Below are 16226 nucleotides of genomic sequence, written 5' to 3'. Positions count from 1 at the left end.
ACTGATCAAGTGCCAAAAGATACTTATTCCCATACTCTACCCTACACCGCTCAATGGCTTCCCTGACCTCGCAGACGGCGTCAAAGACAGTTCTGCCCTTCACGGTGCAGTATTGAGAATCAGACAAGACCTCACTGGTGACCCCCTGCAAGCATTTAAAAATGATCTTCGCCAAAACCTTCCTGGCGACATTAAGGAGTGATATGGGTCGCCAGTTCCCCATATCAGCCGTGTCGACAACTCGGGGCTTAGTCAACATAATCACTGCCGAGGATCTCATCGAAGGAGGGAGTATCCCCCTCTCCAGGCTTTCATTACCCTTACGAAAAAATTACTGCTGTTTTTCTGAAGTAATACTGCAGTTTTTTGGACATGAAAAAACTGCAATACTGCACTTTTACTGCAGTATTACTGCACATTTACAGCAGTTTTACTGCATTTGTACTTCACTGTACTGCAGTTTTACTGCAGTTATTTTTGTACGGAAGTACAAATGCAATAAAGCTGTAGTATATTGAAGTATAACTGTAGGTTTGCAATATATAAAAAAAAGTGCAGTAAATGTGCAGTAATACTGCAGTACAGTGAAGTACAAATGCAGTAAAACTGCAGTAAATGTGCAGTAATACTGCAGTAAAAGTGCAGTATTGCAGTTTTTTCATGTCCAAAAAACTGCAGTATTACTTCAGAAAAACTGCAGTAATTTTTTGTAAGGGTAAAAACTTCGGTGAGACTAGGGGCCAGGAGACCGCAGAAGGCATGATAGAATTCGGCCGTAAGACCGTCAGGGCCCGGAGATTTTTTCCTTGTCTGCTCTAAAATTGTCTCCGTGACCTCCTTGACAGTGATTGGGCTAACCAACTCATCCAGCTTTCCATGATCAATCTCAGGAAGGGAAAGACCCATCAAGAAGTCGTCCGCCTGATGTCGGCAGGGTCTCCTCTGTCCGAGGAGCTCCACATAGTAATCGCAGACAACCCTCTGTATCCCCCGAGGAGTTTCTTCCAGGACACCAAAGGTGTTCCGCAGACAGGTAATGATCTTAGTAGACTCCTTCCTTTTGCAACTAAGAAAAGGATCGGGTGAGTGGTAAGCCCCATGATCCCTTTCCTTGAGCAAGGAGGCATACCTGTCATACTGGAATGTCCTCATCATGGATTTGACCCTAGAGATGTCCCCGGGATCACCTCGTTGCGACACCAGACAGTCTAACTTGCACAGGAGCCCGAGGTAAGTCCTGTACCTTGAGGACTGGATGTTCTGAGAAAGAAAGCGAAATAAGGCACGGGTTCTCACCTTCACCATCTCCCACCACTCAGACTTCGTCGTGCAGAATTCCGCAACGGTGACCTGGTCATGAAAGAAGTTCTCGAAAGCCTGCTGGACCCAGCCTTCTGTCAGGATGTCAGAATTAAGTCGCCAAATCCCTTTACCTCTTAGCGGAGCCTGCAAGACATTTAACAGACAAGTGAGAATAAGGTGATCGGAGAACTCAACCGGTTTAAGCACAAGTGCCGTCACCGGAAAAGACTCCTTAACATAAATCCTATCTATCCTACTCTGGCAGCTACCTCGCTGATATGTGTAACTCGTGAGGTCTGGGTTGTGCTTAATATGCACATCTACCAAGCCTGCCTGCCTGACTATTCTAGTAAGGGCCAAAGCGTCGTATCCCGGTTTGTCTTTGCCACCTTTCCTGTCTTTGGTCCTAGTAACGGTATTAAAATCACCACCAAAGACAATATGCCGGGACGTGTAGAGGAAAGGCTCTATCTCGTTAAACAGACGCTTCCTCTCCCACTTGGTCTGGGGGGCATAGATATTAATCAGACGGAGAGGCTGCCTGCCTACCGACACATCAAGAACTACGCACCTACCCTTCGTTATCTCAATCACCCTATTGAACGTTATGTCCACATCCTGGAACAGGATGGCAACTCCCCCGTAGCCCTCCGTGGCTAGTGAAAAAAAGGAGTGCCCCCATCTCCAGTCACGTTTAGCTGCATGCAAGGCCCCCAGGGAGTCCAGGCGGGTTTGCTGGACAAAGATTATATGATATTTCTCCCTGTGCCAGTTATCATAGGCTAAAAATTGGGCCCTGCTTGTCTTAATACTAGCCACGTTATGAGTGGCTAAAGATAGTATGGGGAGAGTCGCCACCAAGGGTGATGAGAATGAGGAGTCTTTCCCTTTTTCCATACGTTCTCACCGTCGGAGTCTGAGGGGTACCTTTTTGCGTCCTCCTCCGGAATCGGCACCTCTATCAACTCGCTATCCTCCACCTCTGCCAGGTGTCCTCGACCTTCCGCGGCCCTTTCACCTTCCCCCGCCGCTGTCGCCACTACCGCCGCCACCTCGACCTCCATGCGGGTACCCCAGTCCATCAGGGCAGTAAACCTGTTCTGGACTGGTATGTCCCCGCACTTCTGGCCGATGCCGGTTTCAGCAACAACAACGGTTTTGGGTTTCGGGGCCCCGGAGCTCCCCCGTCCCGAAGGGACTTTCTCCCCCTCTAGCGTGGAGGGTGGATCCTTCCGGGAAGGGGTCTTAGCAGAGGCGGAAGATCTTACCGGACCTCTCCGAGCTGCCTCCTGAGTTGGGGTCTCCTTCCTCGGACCGACGGTCGTCCACCCCGACTCATCCCACGTGGTTGCGGCTCGGGGTCCTGACGCCGATCGTGTGATGATGCTGCCTGTGGAAGGAGTACAGACAGAAATGGGGTGAGACGGTCGTTTTTGTAGACGGACAGGCAACGGGTCAATGAGGTTACCTGGGGCATCGGGCAGAGCCTTGTCCTGAGCGCCCCGCACAACTGGCAGCGGTTCTTTCTCTGTGAAGTCGCCCTCACCTTCCCAGATGCTCTCCAAGTTGTGCTGGGCTTCGGGACACGCTCTGCAAGAATGGCCCAACACCCCGCACAGGTTGCAGCAAATGGTATTGCACTCCTGCTTGGAGTGTCCTACAACACCGCATAGGGTGCACTTGATGACATCACACCCTATGCTAAAATGCCTGGGTGAGCCACATTTGTGGCACACCCGGGGCTGACCGGGATAGAAGCAAGACACCCGGTCAGTCCCGATAAAGAAGGAATTGGGCATGTGCTGCAGGAGACCCCGTACCTCCTTCAGACGGATGTTCACCGTCCAGCCACCGTTCCAGACCCCGTCCTCACAGAGCCCACACCAAAATGTCCGCGACGGGTATGGACTCATTCCGCACCAAGAAGTTCACATTGCGGACTTCCTGGCGCGAAATGTCCTGGACATTAAAACGTGCCCATAGGCTGCCTTCGGCACCCCCTCCCAAAGGGTCCAGAACCTTTCCAGACCCCTCGGGGACATAAAGCTGATATCGAACTCAGGGGTGCCGCTTACGTGTATGATAGCAAAGAAGTCCGAGACCGCGAAACCCAGGTCCTTCAGGGCCCCTACCACCCGCTTCCTCTCGGGCACGGATCCCTCTGCTACATGTAGCAAGCGGACCACGTTCCTTCTCCGCATGGGTTGCCCCGCTGGGAGTCCCGTAGCCCGCTCGCCGTGCGCTGTTGCCTGCACTCTCGGGGGACCTGCTCCCAGGCGTTACCGGTTGCGGGTGTTGTACCTGGGGCCACCGTTGGAGTGGGTACAATGGGCCGTGCGGACCCACCCGTAACCCCGCTACCTTGTCCGCCCGTGGACCCACCAGCGGGTGCCGCAGCCACCTCAGCGACCTCGGGGTTGACCGCGCCCGGCAGATTTCCAGACACTTCTCCGGTTATATTTAGGAGTAGTCCGGACAAGGGGAGGCAGCCCTGTTAGCGGCGGCCCCGACTGCAGAGATATTATTCTGCGGCCCCACGGATGCTGCGGGAGCAGCGGGAATAGGATCGGGAACCACCACAGGGTGGATGACATTGGCAGGGGGAGCGACCAGGGGACACGGGATGGACTGGGCTGGACAAATAGGCGGACACGCCGTCACCGCCGCCGGGATCGCTGAACCGGACCCCGCAGCAGCAGCTGCCGCCATAGCGGCCACTGAAGCAGTCGCCGGTGCCGCAGCCGGCCGCGGGGTTAACAACACCTGTGCCCCTACGGGGGCCACAGGAGATGGACGAGCACATACAGGGGAACGTGAACGTACTACATTAGGTAAACACGCTTGGGGTGGGGGGACAACAGAGGACATAACAACAACGGGGGATGGACAGACAGGCACATTGGGAGAGGTACTCACAGTTCCCCGGGGCTCACCGGCCGAATGCAGACCGGCGGGGATAGTGTCCCTAGCCCTCCGACGGGAAGGGCCCGCTCTCGGATCCTCGGCAGAAACGTCGGGGACCCGGGTCGGGAGTGCTGGGAACTCCTCCTCAGACATGATGTGGGGGCTATCCCCGACGCTCTCCTCCCCGGATGATGGTATAGCGGGCCTGCTCTTGGTTTTCTTCTTCCGTGTCCTGGGCTCCGGGCGTATGGCGATATCCTCCTCCTCGTCCAGCTCATCCATCGAAAATATTAAACGATGCCTGATCATAGTAGGCCGCTCCTCGGCCCTGCCGTCCTGTGGTGGTGATGATGGTGGTGGTTGCGCCGGTTCCGTGTCCTCCGGGGTCGGCTGGACCTCCGATTCCTCCACCTCCTGCTCCCGCAACTTGGCCTGCAGGAACTGCACACGCTCCTGCGTGATTGCCATACGCCGCATCACCTCGGTGTTCCTTGTCTTCAGGGAGCCGATCTGCTCCCTGATGGGGCCGCGTTGTTTACTCCCCATCCTGTTGTTCTGTTGCCGGAGCTCCTTCAGTTGTCCGGCAAGGTCTTCCTTCAGATCCCCCAGGGTTTGCAGACCTATATATATACACACCCAGAACTGATTGGAGCTGGAATTATCGTGGCTGCTGGCACCAGACTTGCCCTCCAATAGATCCTCGTTAAAGGATTTAAAGTGTACTCATTCCAATTACACGACAAATTATCCGGCAAATCAGACCTCATTGACTTCCAGGGTCGCCCACCAACCGCAGCTTCGGGCCGCTGGGAGTCCGGGGCCGAGCAAACTCAGTAGCCTGGAGGGTGTCCAGCACCCGGGGCAGCTCTCCCCCAAGCCCGGGGAGAGGCCTCGGGGGGCCCGGGGGACCCAGGGGCCGCGCCAGGAGAGCACGGGGAGGTGGGCCACTCGCCTGCACCAGGGGGACCGCCTGAACGAGGGTGCCTGGGGCACCAGATCGGTCATTGTCCTGGTCGACGCCGACCACTCACCTATATATCCGGCGGAGGGTGCCTGACGACCCTGGCGGAGTTATGAAACGCCACCGGGAAACCCGGCCCGGCAGGCCGAGATCGACGGAGCGAGGGTCGGATGCAGCCAGCAAATCCGACCTCATTGACTTCCAGGGTTTTTCAAGCAACATGGCCTGCCAAAAACAGGGACTTAGAGCAAAAACGCCGGCCGGCTGCGAGCAACTTGTGCTGCCGGGAACGGGGACTTTGGCCGTTGGCGGGCGGCCCGAGGTCCGGGCGGAACCCTCGGCCGTCTACCCGGCGGCAGGTTCCCAGGAGCCGGACCTCGGCCGGCTGCAGCACAAGTTGCTCGCAGCCGGCCGGCGTTTTTGCTCTAAGTCCCCGTTTTTGGCAGGCCATGTTGCTTGAAATACCCTGGAAGTCAATGAGGTCCCCCGGCCCGAGGAGCTCCGGGCGGAACCCTCGGCCTTCTACTGGGCGGCAGGTTCACGGGAGCCGGCCCGGGACCTGGGCGGGTTGGACCACTGGTGAAGCACCCGGGCTGGGCGTCCCGAGGTCCGGGGAGCTCCGGGCGGAACCCTCAGCCGTCTACTGGGCGGCAGGTTCACGGGAGCCGGCCCGGGACCTGGGCGGGTTGGACCACCGGTGCAGCACCCGGGCTAGACGTCCCGAGGTCGTTGGGACCCCCGGCCGCGGCGGGAGCCGATCGTGCGAGCCGTCTCCCGGCAACTTGAGCGGCTCCCCTAACTATCCGGCAGTGGGTGCCTGATGACCCTGGCGAACCTGGGCAGAGTTCCACCACACCACGGGGAAAACCCGGCCAGGCAGGCCGAGATCGATGGAGCGAGGGTCGGATGCGGCCGTCAAATCCGACCTCATTGACTTCCAGGGTTTTTCAAGCAACTTGGCCTGCCAAAAATGACAGTTTATCTGCTGTAATGCCTGCTTAAAGCAACTTGGCCGGCCAGCAGCTGGCCGCGAGCAACTTGTGCGGCCAGGAAGGGGCACATCGACATCTACAGGATACCTAAATGGTGGAATTTTCTGTCTCTTTACCTAATTTTGTGAGGATTCAGAGGGAAAATGAAAAAAACACAGATGTTTTTTTCTAATTTTTGCTAGTTTTTACTAAATTTCTAATTCTCAGCTAATCATCCAACTATGGTATCAAAAGAAAGCTCTATCTCTCCTTGAAAAAACAATATATAGTTTATATGGGTACACTATTCACAGGAAAAGAGAATCATCGCTGAACCGACATAGCGCAAAAATGGCAAAATTGCTCCGGGATTGAAGGGGTTAAAACCTAGTTTGAGAAAGATTGTGTTTGGGTTCTTTGACCTTTAAAATATAGCTTATTATTATATCAAAGTAAAATAAGAAGGTGATTAGAGAAATGCCATTGTGATAGAGATAAGTGTACAGAGTACAATGACACACGTTAATGTAAATTTTCAGTTTTTTATTCTGCCGTTTGTTTTTAACACCTGGTCTGTCCATTAAATTATTTAAAATGAAATATACATAAAATGTGTATAGTTTTTTTAATCTTATTAATCGAAAAAATAATTAGCCAACTAATCGACTTATGAAAATAATCGTTAGTAGCAGCACTAACACCAACACCGCTTGGGAGAAGAAAGCGGCTTAACGTAAACACATGTTTAAAGTCATGACGTGCCAAGCACGTCAATTGTTACCAACAGGGTTATTAGGAAGAACCATCCTGATCTGCTTCTAGTGCTACAAGGGTTGAGTTGACCCTCTATGGATTAATTGGTGAGAAAGCACTGAATGAACTGTTCATTTTTAGAAAACTCAGTAATTCTTGCAAGAGAAACCGCACTGACGCCGTGCAATGAATAGGAAATTTCGTGGGTTTTTTATGTTTAAGCGCTCAGCACGTATTTTAGTAACATCCCAAACTTTTTTGACAGGTGTTTATTGTGAACACTTTCGCACATGGTTTAGAAATCTAAAATTTGCTATTTTCCAAACTAAAATGCATTTTTAAACATTCCTTTGTAATAATAGTACTCAGTTATTCCTTTGCTTCCAAAATCTAATAGAAAATAATTTCAAACAATAATTTAACATTGGAAGTCTCTTACCAACACATGTAGATTATGCTACATAACATAATCAATTCACAACACATTAGAAAAACATCCGAGCGCACACTGCCTAAAGAACGCGCTACCAATTTCCTTTAAAAGCAGCGGAGCCTTCTGGTAATTGTAGTTCTACTTCGGCTTTGCTATTACGCCGAGTCAATGCAGAAGGACTACATTTCCCAGAACGCTTTGCATTCATTCGCTCGAAAAGATCGCCCCCGTATATCCGTTTACAAAAGGCATTCTTCGGCAGTCAAGGTAAAATATTAACGGTAGTGCCTGTCATAATTTTGATCTTACCAAGCATGCTCATTTGTAATCAACTATACATTTAAAGCTTTAGTTATACAACGTTCTTTGGAATGCTGTAAAATAAGATTGGAAGCCATCATTTTCTACCGTAGGACGAGCAGCCGGTAAAAAATTGCATTGCAACAAATGTGGTTATTTTCATTCAGATTCTTTTAAAACATGGGTCGTGCATGTGCTAAGCTAGACTCCATTGCTTGTCAATTTAAAGTCCTCCATAACGAGACACTTGCAGCAGGAGACTGGGCTGGCAGCTGAGAGCACGTATTATGTTCAACTGACAAGGAGCTGGTGCATGTTGGTGACAGAAGAGCTCCAGCATATACACGGGATGTCCAACATGACTACCAGTGTAACTAACAAATTGACCAAATGCAAAGGAACAGTTGGCACTTAGATATTGGCATTTTAGGCAACGTAGGGATTTAGAGGATTAATGGTATTGTAGTTGTAAGTATTAAGGAAGCAACTAATGCATATTATAATATGGCAAAATGAAAGTTACCATGGAAACATTTCAGTAGTTTTAGGAAACTGGGTGGTGTCCGCTGTACATACATATGTATATGCTTGTGCCAATGATTTTTTTTTGTTTTCTATCTTGTGAAGCCGGTGAACACATTTGATGAACTTTGACCTCCCCATCAACCCTGGAAGGTAAACCAGTTCCTAAAATGCAATAGCTTAGACCTTCTTGTGTTTATTATTTATATTGGTCTTTATGGCTACAACCCCTCCTGGCACCTAAGTAGTAACAAATCTTTTATGGTCTGGATTTGTACCAATACAAAATTCATTTAAAACTTTAAAAACATTTATATCAAGTTTCCTACCATGCCCTGATAGTATCCAGATGTAATTCAGTATGTAGTGGGATCAGAGGAACACATGTCAAATAGCGTTTGATTAGGCATTTCTCAAGCATTTAATGTGCATTTAGTATGGCTGAATACCTATAACTCCATTGCTCGGTTTCTTTAAAGTTTAAAGGCATGGAAAAATCTTTCTTCTTGAGTGTAAAATACAGTCCTGTATACAGTAAAGTAGTTTAGCATTGACAAAATCTGTTTTTATCTCATTTTGTTCCAGACATTGTCGTGACTGTTTTTGGATGACAATCCCTGCTCAAATTGCAGATGGAGCTGATTCTTTATGGTAATGCTAATGAAGTCCTGTTTTTGCAATGAGACCATTTCCTCCAAATAGTTTAATTAATTGGAGTGTCCTGATGGGTGATTTAAAAGGGAAGCGTAGGTTAGCAAACATAAATGTGGTACCTCATTTTGTTTCAATAAACTCCCTTTATCCACAGACTGATCTTGTCAGCTGTGATATTTTTGATGACTTTCCCTGCTCAAGTATCACACTTAGATGATTCTTTATGGCAATGCTAATGTAATCTGCTCACTAATTTAATAAATTAGGGCCAGTCGGGTTTTTCCTTAAATTGTAACTCACTAGGGTTGGCTCTTCTTAACGTATAGTAAAATAAGAGTTGGAACCACAATTCTCCCTTCAGTGAATAGACCGCAACATTTTATTACGGTAACTAGGTGATAAGGACTGGACCATTCTATTGTTCACCACAGGCAATATTATAAGGAATTGGGATGTTCTCTAGCATGTTGGATAACAGATCTAGGATACATACCAATGGCTTAAATCCAGATGCCTGCATATTTTTATGTTTAAGACTAAGGCATTTTATTGTATACTCCAAGGCAGTAGCAGAATATTTGAAAATGTATTTTAGTGAGATAGTAGTTCCCCTTTAAATTGGTCAAGGCTAAACTAAGGAGGCATCAGATATGCACAGTTTCTTCTTTATTGGTGTGGCTAGTTCACAGGGGCATAGCTATAGGATAATATAGGATTTACAAGTTCCATCCTGCTTCCATCATGATTTAGCCTAGATGATTTGCATTTTAGAGACCCTTGTAATAATGATAAAAATATGATTACTGTGTTTTAACATGAATCAATTTGGAACTGATGCCAAAGATTAACTATTCACATCTCTTACATTCAGGAGCGTTTTGGAAAATCTTGTTGGACCAGTACAGTGTTAAGTATTATAGAAAAAAGCCTCCATTGCAGGTTAGTATGTTGGAATCTGTTTTTTTAAACGCTCACCTTAAATGCTCCGCATGGTTTAAGATAAATGTGTATACATAATATAGATTTATGTTGTTTTGATTACATATAAAATGTTTTATAGGTGAAAGATAAAGGGAGTCTTGGATCCATTGTTCAACATATGTGACCTCACACTCTGAAAGTAAGTATTTTGTGCAGAGAATGCAGTTAGGCCAGTGCATATGAAGCAGCAAGGAATTTGCAAGCAAGCTCATCTGCTGCTCTGAAGAAAAGTCATTATATTATTATATTCTTTTGAAACGTGTTATGAGGACAAAATCACATTTACTACAGAGATAACTGCAATGACATAAATACACATGCCTACAATGAAGATTCATTCATTTTATAAGCGCTATTGCTGACTTTAGGTCTTTATAACTAAATGTAGCATTAGAAACATAATTTCTTGTCTAGATGACTCAATATTCTTTGAAAGTGGAAGAAAGTCATCAATATAGTTAAAGAAACACTGTGTGCATAGTTATTTCCATAATTAAAACTCGGCTTTTATCGTTTTGGCTTATATGAACTCTACCTGGAGCCTAAGTGTGAGGGCCTCTTGTATAATGCACTAATCCATCAGGTACACGCTTCCTGAAAACAGTGGGTGTTATTTGAAACAAGAGTTTGACCCTTTGTAACGCATCCTTAATTGGAGGAGATTTCTTGAAAACATATGCCCAAACAAGCATAAAGATTACAGATTTTGGGTTGCTGCTGAAAATACTAATATGAACAAACATAAAAATAAAGCCTCAGTGCACACCTTGCAAATACATACTATAAATGCACCCTGTCTCAAGCATAAATATCAGGGAGTTCACTACTCTAAATGGCCATATATTGCTTAGCCGGTCACCATGTCAAAACACCTCAATCTGGGAAAGCTGAATCTAATCATAAAACTGCTTACAATGGAGTTAACTCAGTGGTGCTGCATAACTGGACCAACTGAAGCTCTCCTGCAATTTGTAGCCAGCACTGGACACAATTGACATGGCACCTGTGCAGTAAGAGGGGTACTTAACTCGGAAGCACACAGTAACAAGCATATAAACACGGATTTTGGGGTGATGCTGAAATAACCAATACGTACATACAATGACGCAAACAATCGGGGCACACAGAGCAAATACACACTGCAAATGCTATTGAAATCGTCTCACTTATTTAGCAGCTAAGACCCACCTTGCAGGAAATGCTTGCTGGGTATGGTAAACTCCCAATTTAGTTAATATACCACAGTGTGGAAACCATGACTTTGTGGTTTCTCATTCCTCATTTTGACTGAAGCTAGTGGTATATAAGTATACATTTTTTTTTAATGAACTTCCCGTTTATAGTATCTGGAATGAAACCACTGTAAGAATGGGGATGTTAACACTTTTAGAATATTGTATTTATAATTTTGCAGTTATACTGTACGTCATAAGATATTTCAATAAACAGTCTATGAAATGGCACGTGTCAAGGTAGCATTCTCCAGTTGAAGTGAGTTGGGTTGCTGCATGTGCACACTTACACACTATCTGTGCTTTTCCCGCTGCGACTGCCTTGTTGAACCGCCAGAATTGTAGTATGATAGGGTCAGGTGCCAAGTGGTGCTGAATTGTTTATATTAAGGAAATGAATTAAAAAAACACACATTTGACTTGACTGTTTTTTTTAAAGGGAAACATATTCCCTGATGGCATATTGGTATGCTTTATAAAGTGTTTCCTTATGAATAGAAACTGAAACCTGCTATCAGTTACTTTCATAATAATGACTTTATTTAATGGTGGTCAGTTTTTTCATATGTAAAGTATCTCTGCCCGAAAATATGTTATGCTTTCTTGGCTAAGCCATATACTGCCTTTCCTGACCACAAATCTTGGGCATGTATTGATTCTCAAATACAATGTAAAAGTACCGTATTTGCTCAATTATAAGATGACCCTGCTTCTAAAATGACCCCCCCAAAATTTGAATATTAATTTAGGAAAAAAAGAAAATGCCTGAATATAAGACTATCCTATAGGAAAAAAGTTTTACTAGTAAATATTAATTCACATGTAAAATATTTTTTCATATTTAATAAAAACTATGAGAGATTTTTTTTTTCCATTTCTTTTATTTGCCACTCTGCCCCGGTTATGCACATCTGCCCCCAGATATGCCTTTTAACCCCCTATTTGCCACTCTGCCCCCCCTATATGCCACTCTGACATGCCTTTTAACCCCCTATATGCCGATCTTCCTCCAGAAAATCATACCCCCCATGTAACTCTTACTTACCCCCCACATGCCCCGACTTACCGATGCATCCCTAGACTTGTCCCCCTTTCTTCAGACTCCCCGGTGTCTAGTAGGGGCAGCCAGTGGAGGCCTGTGTGCATCTTCCACCGGGGCTTCTATGGAGGAGCAGTAGCGGAAGATGCCTGCGCACGTTGCACAGACGCCCACCAGCTGACAGAGAGGAGGATCCAGGTCCCCTGTAGCGCTGCGTGGGATCTGGATCTTAGTCTTGTAGTCAGACCTCTATTTGAGGTCTGATTATAAGATGACCTTGAATATAAGCCAAGGGATATTTTTTAGAGCATTAGCTCTACAATGCTGATTATGAACTATGTCCTATCTTGTCAGGCATTCTAGCCTTTCAATGGGTTGCTAGTTGACTTCACTGTGAAGTAAGTTGCCTGTTGCTACAAAATTTAGTAATAAACAGATCCAGTGGCATGTTTAACTATTTACTATGATATGTGCCCATCATTTTTTCTTTTTTTTTCTCTGTCCCTCTCTCACATTTCTTCCCCTATGTTTTTCACTTTTCACCTTTTTTTTTTTTTTCTCTCTCCCTTCCCCCTCTGTCATATTTTCTTGATTTCTTTCACCATTTCTTTCTCCCCCTCTTTCTCCCTTCTTTTTCTCCCTTTCTTTCACTTTCCCTGTCTATTGTTTTCTTCCATCTCCTCCTCTTTCTTCTGTCTCTTCATCTCCTTTTTTCTTCTCACTTCTCTATTTTCTCCTCACTTCTCTATTTTCACAGCACCCTCATTTCTCATCATCCCAGCACACATTTTCTGACAGCACTTTTTTTTTTACACTGCTCAACTGTTTCTTTTACAGCAGAGGGTTCCTCTGTGCAACAATCATGGGAATTATATGGGGAGCCCTATGATTAATGTTTACAGCCGTCTGTCATTGGAATTGCAGCATGTACACACACACACACACTGCCTGATTGCACATTTTGCCATCACTCAGAGAGGCGTTATGACCGAATTGTGGTCTACAGACCATGCAAGTCCTTTCCACATCTACAGGATTCCCTGCAACATCCCCTTTAATGCAACATCACTCACTTTTTCTTATTCTGAGCATAGGGTGCAGGAAAGGGGATGGTGGCCAATGATTGTAGCAGGGGTAGAAATGGGTGGGTCACAGCAGACAGAGTAGCTATAGTGTTCTGATACTTGAGTTTGTGAGAGTTTAAATGCTGAGCCGGGCTGACAATTCCCAATGTAACAAGGTTATTATATGTATTATATATTTTTAAGTATTACAAGCTGACTAGTATAATATTTACATCTACAGATTTCCAAGTGAAGATGGAAGACATTTTGCCTGATCATTCTATCTTAGAAACAGAAGAAAACAGTAGTGAGGATGAAAGTTCTCTAAACCCATCAGAGTCTACCAACGAACAGGCACTCTCCTCTACAAATTCACCTCAGGGGTTTACTTCGCCTGAGGATTTAACTTCAAAGACAGAAGACAATTCTGTAACCACTGATGATAATATTTGTATTGAAAATGGAACACAAAACGTATTTGAAGGGGATGGAAAAAGAACTGACATTTGCAAGAAGATTGTGGCTAAGTACATGTGCATGGTGTGCGGTAAAATGTTTTATCGTAAACCTGATTTTACAGTGCATCAGAGGACGCACACTGGTGAGAGGCCATATACTTGCACTATATGTAGCAAAAAATTTACTCAGAGTTCTAGTCTGGCCCGGCATCTCAGAGTTCATTCTGATGTAAAACCTTTCATGTGTACTGAATGTGGAAAAAGTTTCAGTCAGAACTCACATCTTGTTACCCACCAGAGGATTCATACAGGCGAACGACCCTACAGCTGTAATGAATGTGGGAAATGCTTTAGTGGAAGCTCAAATCTTGTGAAACACAAGAAGGTCCATGCAGGAGAGAAATCATGGCATTGTCCTGGATGTGGAAAAAGCTTTACCTGTAGCTCACAGCTTCGTACACATCTTAGAGTCCACACAAATGAAAAACCCTATTCGTGTGAGATTTGTGGAAAATGCTTTAGCAGCAGCTCAAATTTGGTTACTCACCAGAGAGTCCACACTGGCGAGCGACCTTATAGCTGTTCTGAATGTGGGAAGAGATTTACTCAGAGTTCGAGTCTTGTGGTGCACTGGCGTGTTCACACTGTAGAAAAACTTTTTACATGTACTGATTGTGGGAAAAGCTTTAGCCACAGCTCGCTTCTTATCAAACACCAGAAAACCCACACAGAAGAAAGACCCTACTTATGTAGTGAGTGTGGAAAAGGTTTTACTGGTAGCTCTGCTCTGGTTAGGCACCAGAAAGTTCATACGGAAGAAAGACCTTACACTTGCAGTGAATGCGGAAAAAGATTTAAAGACAAGTCAAGTCTTGTGAGGCACACAAAAGTTCACAGTGATGACAAGCCATATAATTGTGCCACATGTGGGGAAACATTTAATGATGGTTCAATTCTTTTAGAGCATCTCAGGACCCATGTTTCTGGAGAAACTGCAATAAATTAAATTTTAGGGTTTAATCCATCATGACAAAACTGTTTTTGTTTCTCTCGATTATATTTATTGACTTAAGAATACAGTGTTTTTAACTTAAAACCATTAGAGTAAATGTTCCTCTGAAAGGATCCCTTCATGACCGTGCTGGCTTCTTATTTCAATAAACTCAGAGCATGAATTATTATAATGGTTTTAATGTTCTGTTGCCCGGTATATTTAGCTTTATACAAAAAACAAAAACTGTCTGCGCTTCTTACCCTAATAAAGTTGTCAACAAATATATAAACATAATATAAATGAGAGGTTTTGGTTATATGAATTGGCCAAAGCATAATTAAGCTCACCCGCCACATCAAGGCACACTCTCAATTGGGTGAGAACCTACTCTCACCTCCTACATAGTGGGCACTAGGGCTGAAACAACGAATCGATAAAATCGATAATAATCGATAACGGAAATCGTTGTTGACGATTTCCGTTATCGAGTGATCGCTTCGTTGTTGGAGCACTCGGCTCCTTTTACTTACCTCCGCGAGCGTTCCCCGCTTCCGCTACACGCGCCTTCTTTTAGTTGCGGTTCGCTCTGTGCGAGTGGCTCTGTTCGCACAGAGCGGTTCGCTCTGTGCGAGTGGCTCCGTTCGCACAGAGCGGTTCGCTCTGTGCGAGTGGCTCCGTTCGCACAGAGCGATTCGCGGGGGTGGGGGTGGGGTTTCAGGGGATGCAGGGCAGAGTGGGGGTGGGGGGGGCAGGCCAGGGTAGGAGACTGAGTGCAGGGCAGGGTGGGGGTGGGGATGCAGGGCAGGGTGTGAATGTGGGGGCAGGGCAGGAGACTGGGTGCAGGGCAGAGTGGGGGTGGGGGTGCAGGGCAGAGTTGGAGACTGGGTGCAGGGCAGAGTGTGAGTGTGGGTGCAGGGTGTGAGTGTGGGGGCAGGGCAGAATGTGGGGGCAGGGCTGGGTGCAGGGCAGAGTTGGAGACTGGGTGCAGGGGCACAGTGCAAAGTGCCAGGGCTGGGTGCAAAGTGCCAGGGCTGGGTGCAAAGTGCCAGGACTGGGTGCAAAGTTCTGGGTGCAAAGTGCCAGGGCTGGGTGCAAAGTGCTGGGTGCAAAGTGCCGGGTGCAAAGTGCCAGGGCTGGGTGCAAAGTTCTGGGTGCAAAGTGCCAGGGCTGGGTGCAAAGTGCTGGGTGCAAAGTGCCAGGGCTGGGTGCAAAGTGCCGGGTGCAAAGTGCTGGGTGCAAAGTGCCAGGGCTGGGTGCAAAGTTCTGGGTGCAAAGTGCCAGGGCTGGGTGCAAAGTGCTGGGTGCAAAGTTCTGGGTGCAAAGTGCCAGGGCTGGGGCAAAGTGCCGGGTGCAAAGTGCCGGGTGCAAAGTGCCAGGGGTGGGGCAAAGTGCCGGGTGCAAAGTGCTGGGTGCAAAGTTTCTTGAACAGTAATAGTCCACCTCTTTTCAGAATGTTTGGGGTTATTTTGTTTCATAAATATTGTGTTTGGGTTTTTGTACTTTGAAAATATTGGTTTTTTATTACATCATAACAAAATAAGAATGTTAATGTAAATTTTAAGTTGTTTTTTAACATCCAGTTCATTAAATTATTTTAAATAAAAAAAAAATTTGCATATTGTTTTTTTTATCCGATTAATCGATTAATCGAAAAAATA

At 46.3% G+C, this 16226-nt stretch overlaps 1 protein-coding gene across 1 annotated transcript in view; it reads left to right on the top strand.

Annotated features, from left to right (window-relative positions):
• LOC149289544 (uncharacterized) overlaps positions 1–14580 on the top strand; it is a 53404-nt gene extending 38824 nt beyond the window's left edge. The window contains exon 5 of the mRNA XM_089490622.1: positions 13839–14580. Within this exon, the coding sequence (XP_089346748.1) occupies positions 13839–14580 (742 nt within the window). The remainder of the gene's footprint in view (positions 1–13838) is intronic.
• The last annotated feature ends 1646 nt before the right edge of the window (positions 14581–16226 follow it).

The sequence above is a fragment of the Sceloporus occidentalis genome, unplaced genomic scaffold (assembly GCF_023333645.1).
Source record: "Sceloporus occidentalis isolate IW3139 unplaced genomic scaffold, rSceOcc1.0.p SCAF_45, whole genome shotgun sequence".
NCBI classification, from domain to species: domain Eukaryota; kingdom Metazoa; phylum Chordata; class Lepidosauria; order Squamata; family Phrynosomatidae; genus Sceloporus; species Sceloporus occidentalis.
This window is presented reverse-complemented; position numbering and strand designations above follow the sequence as displayed.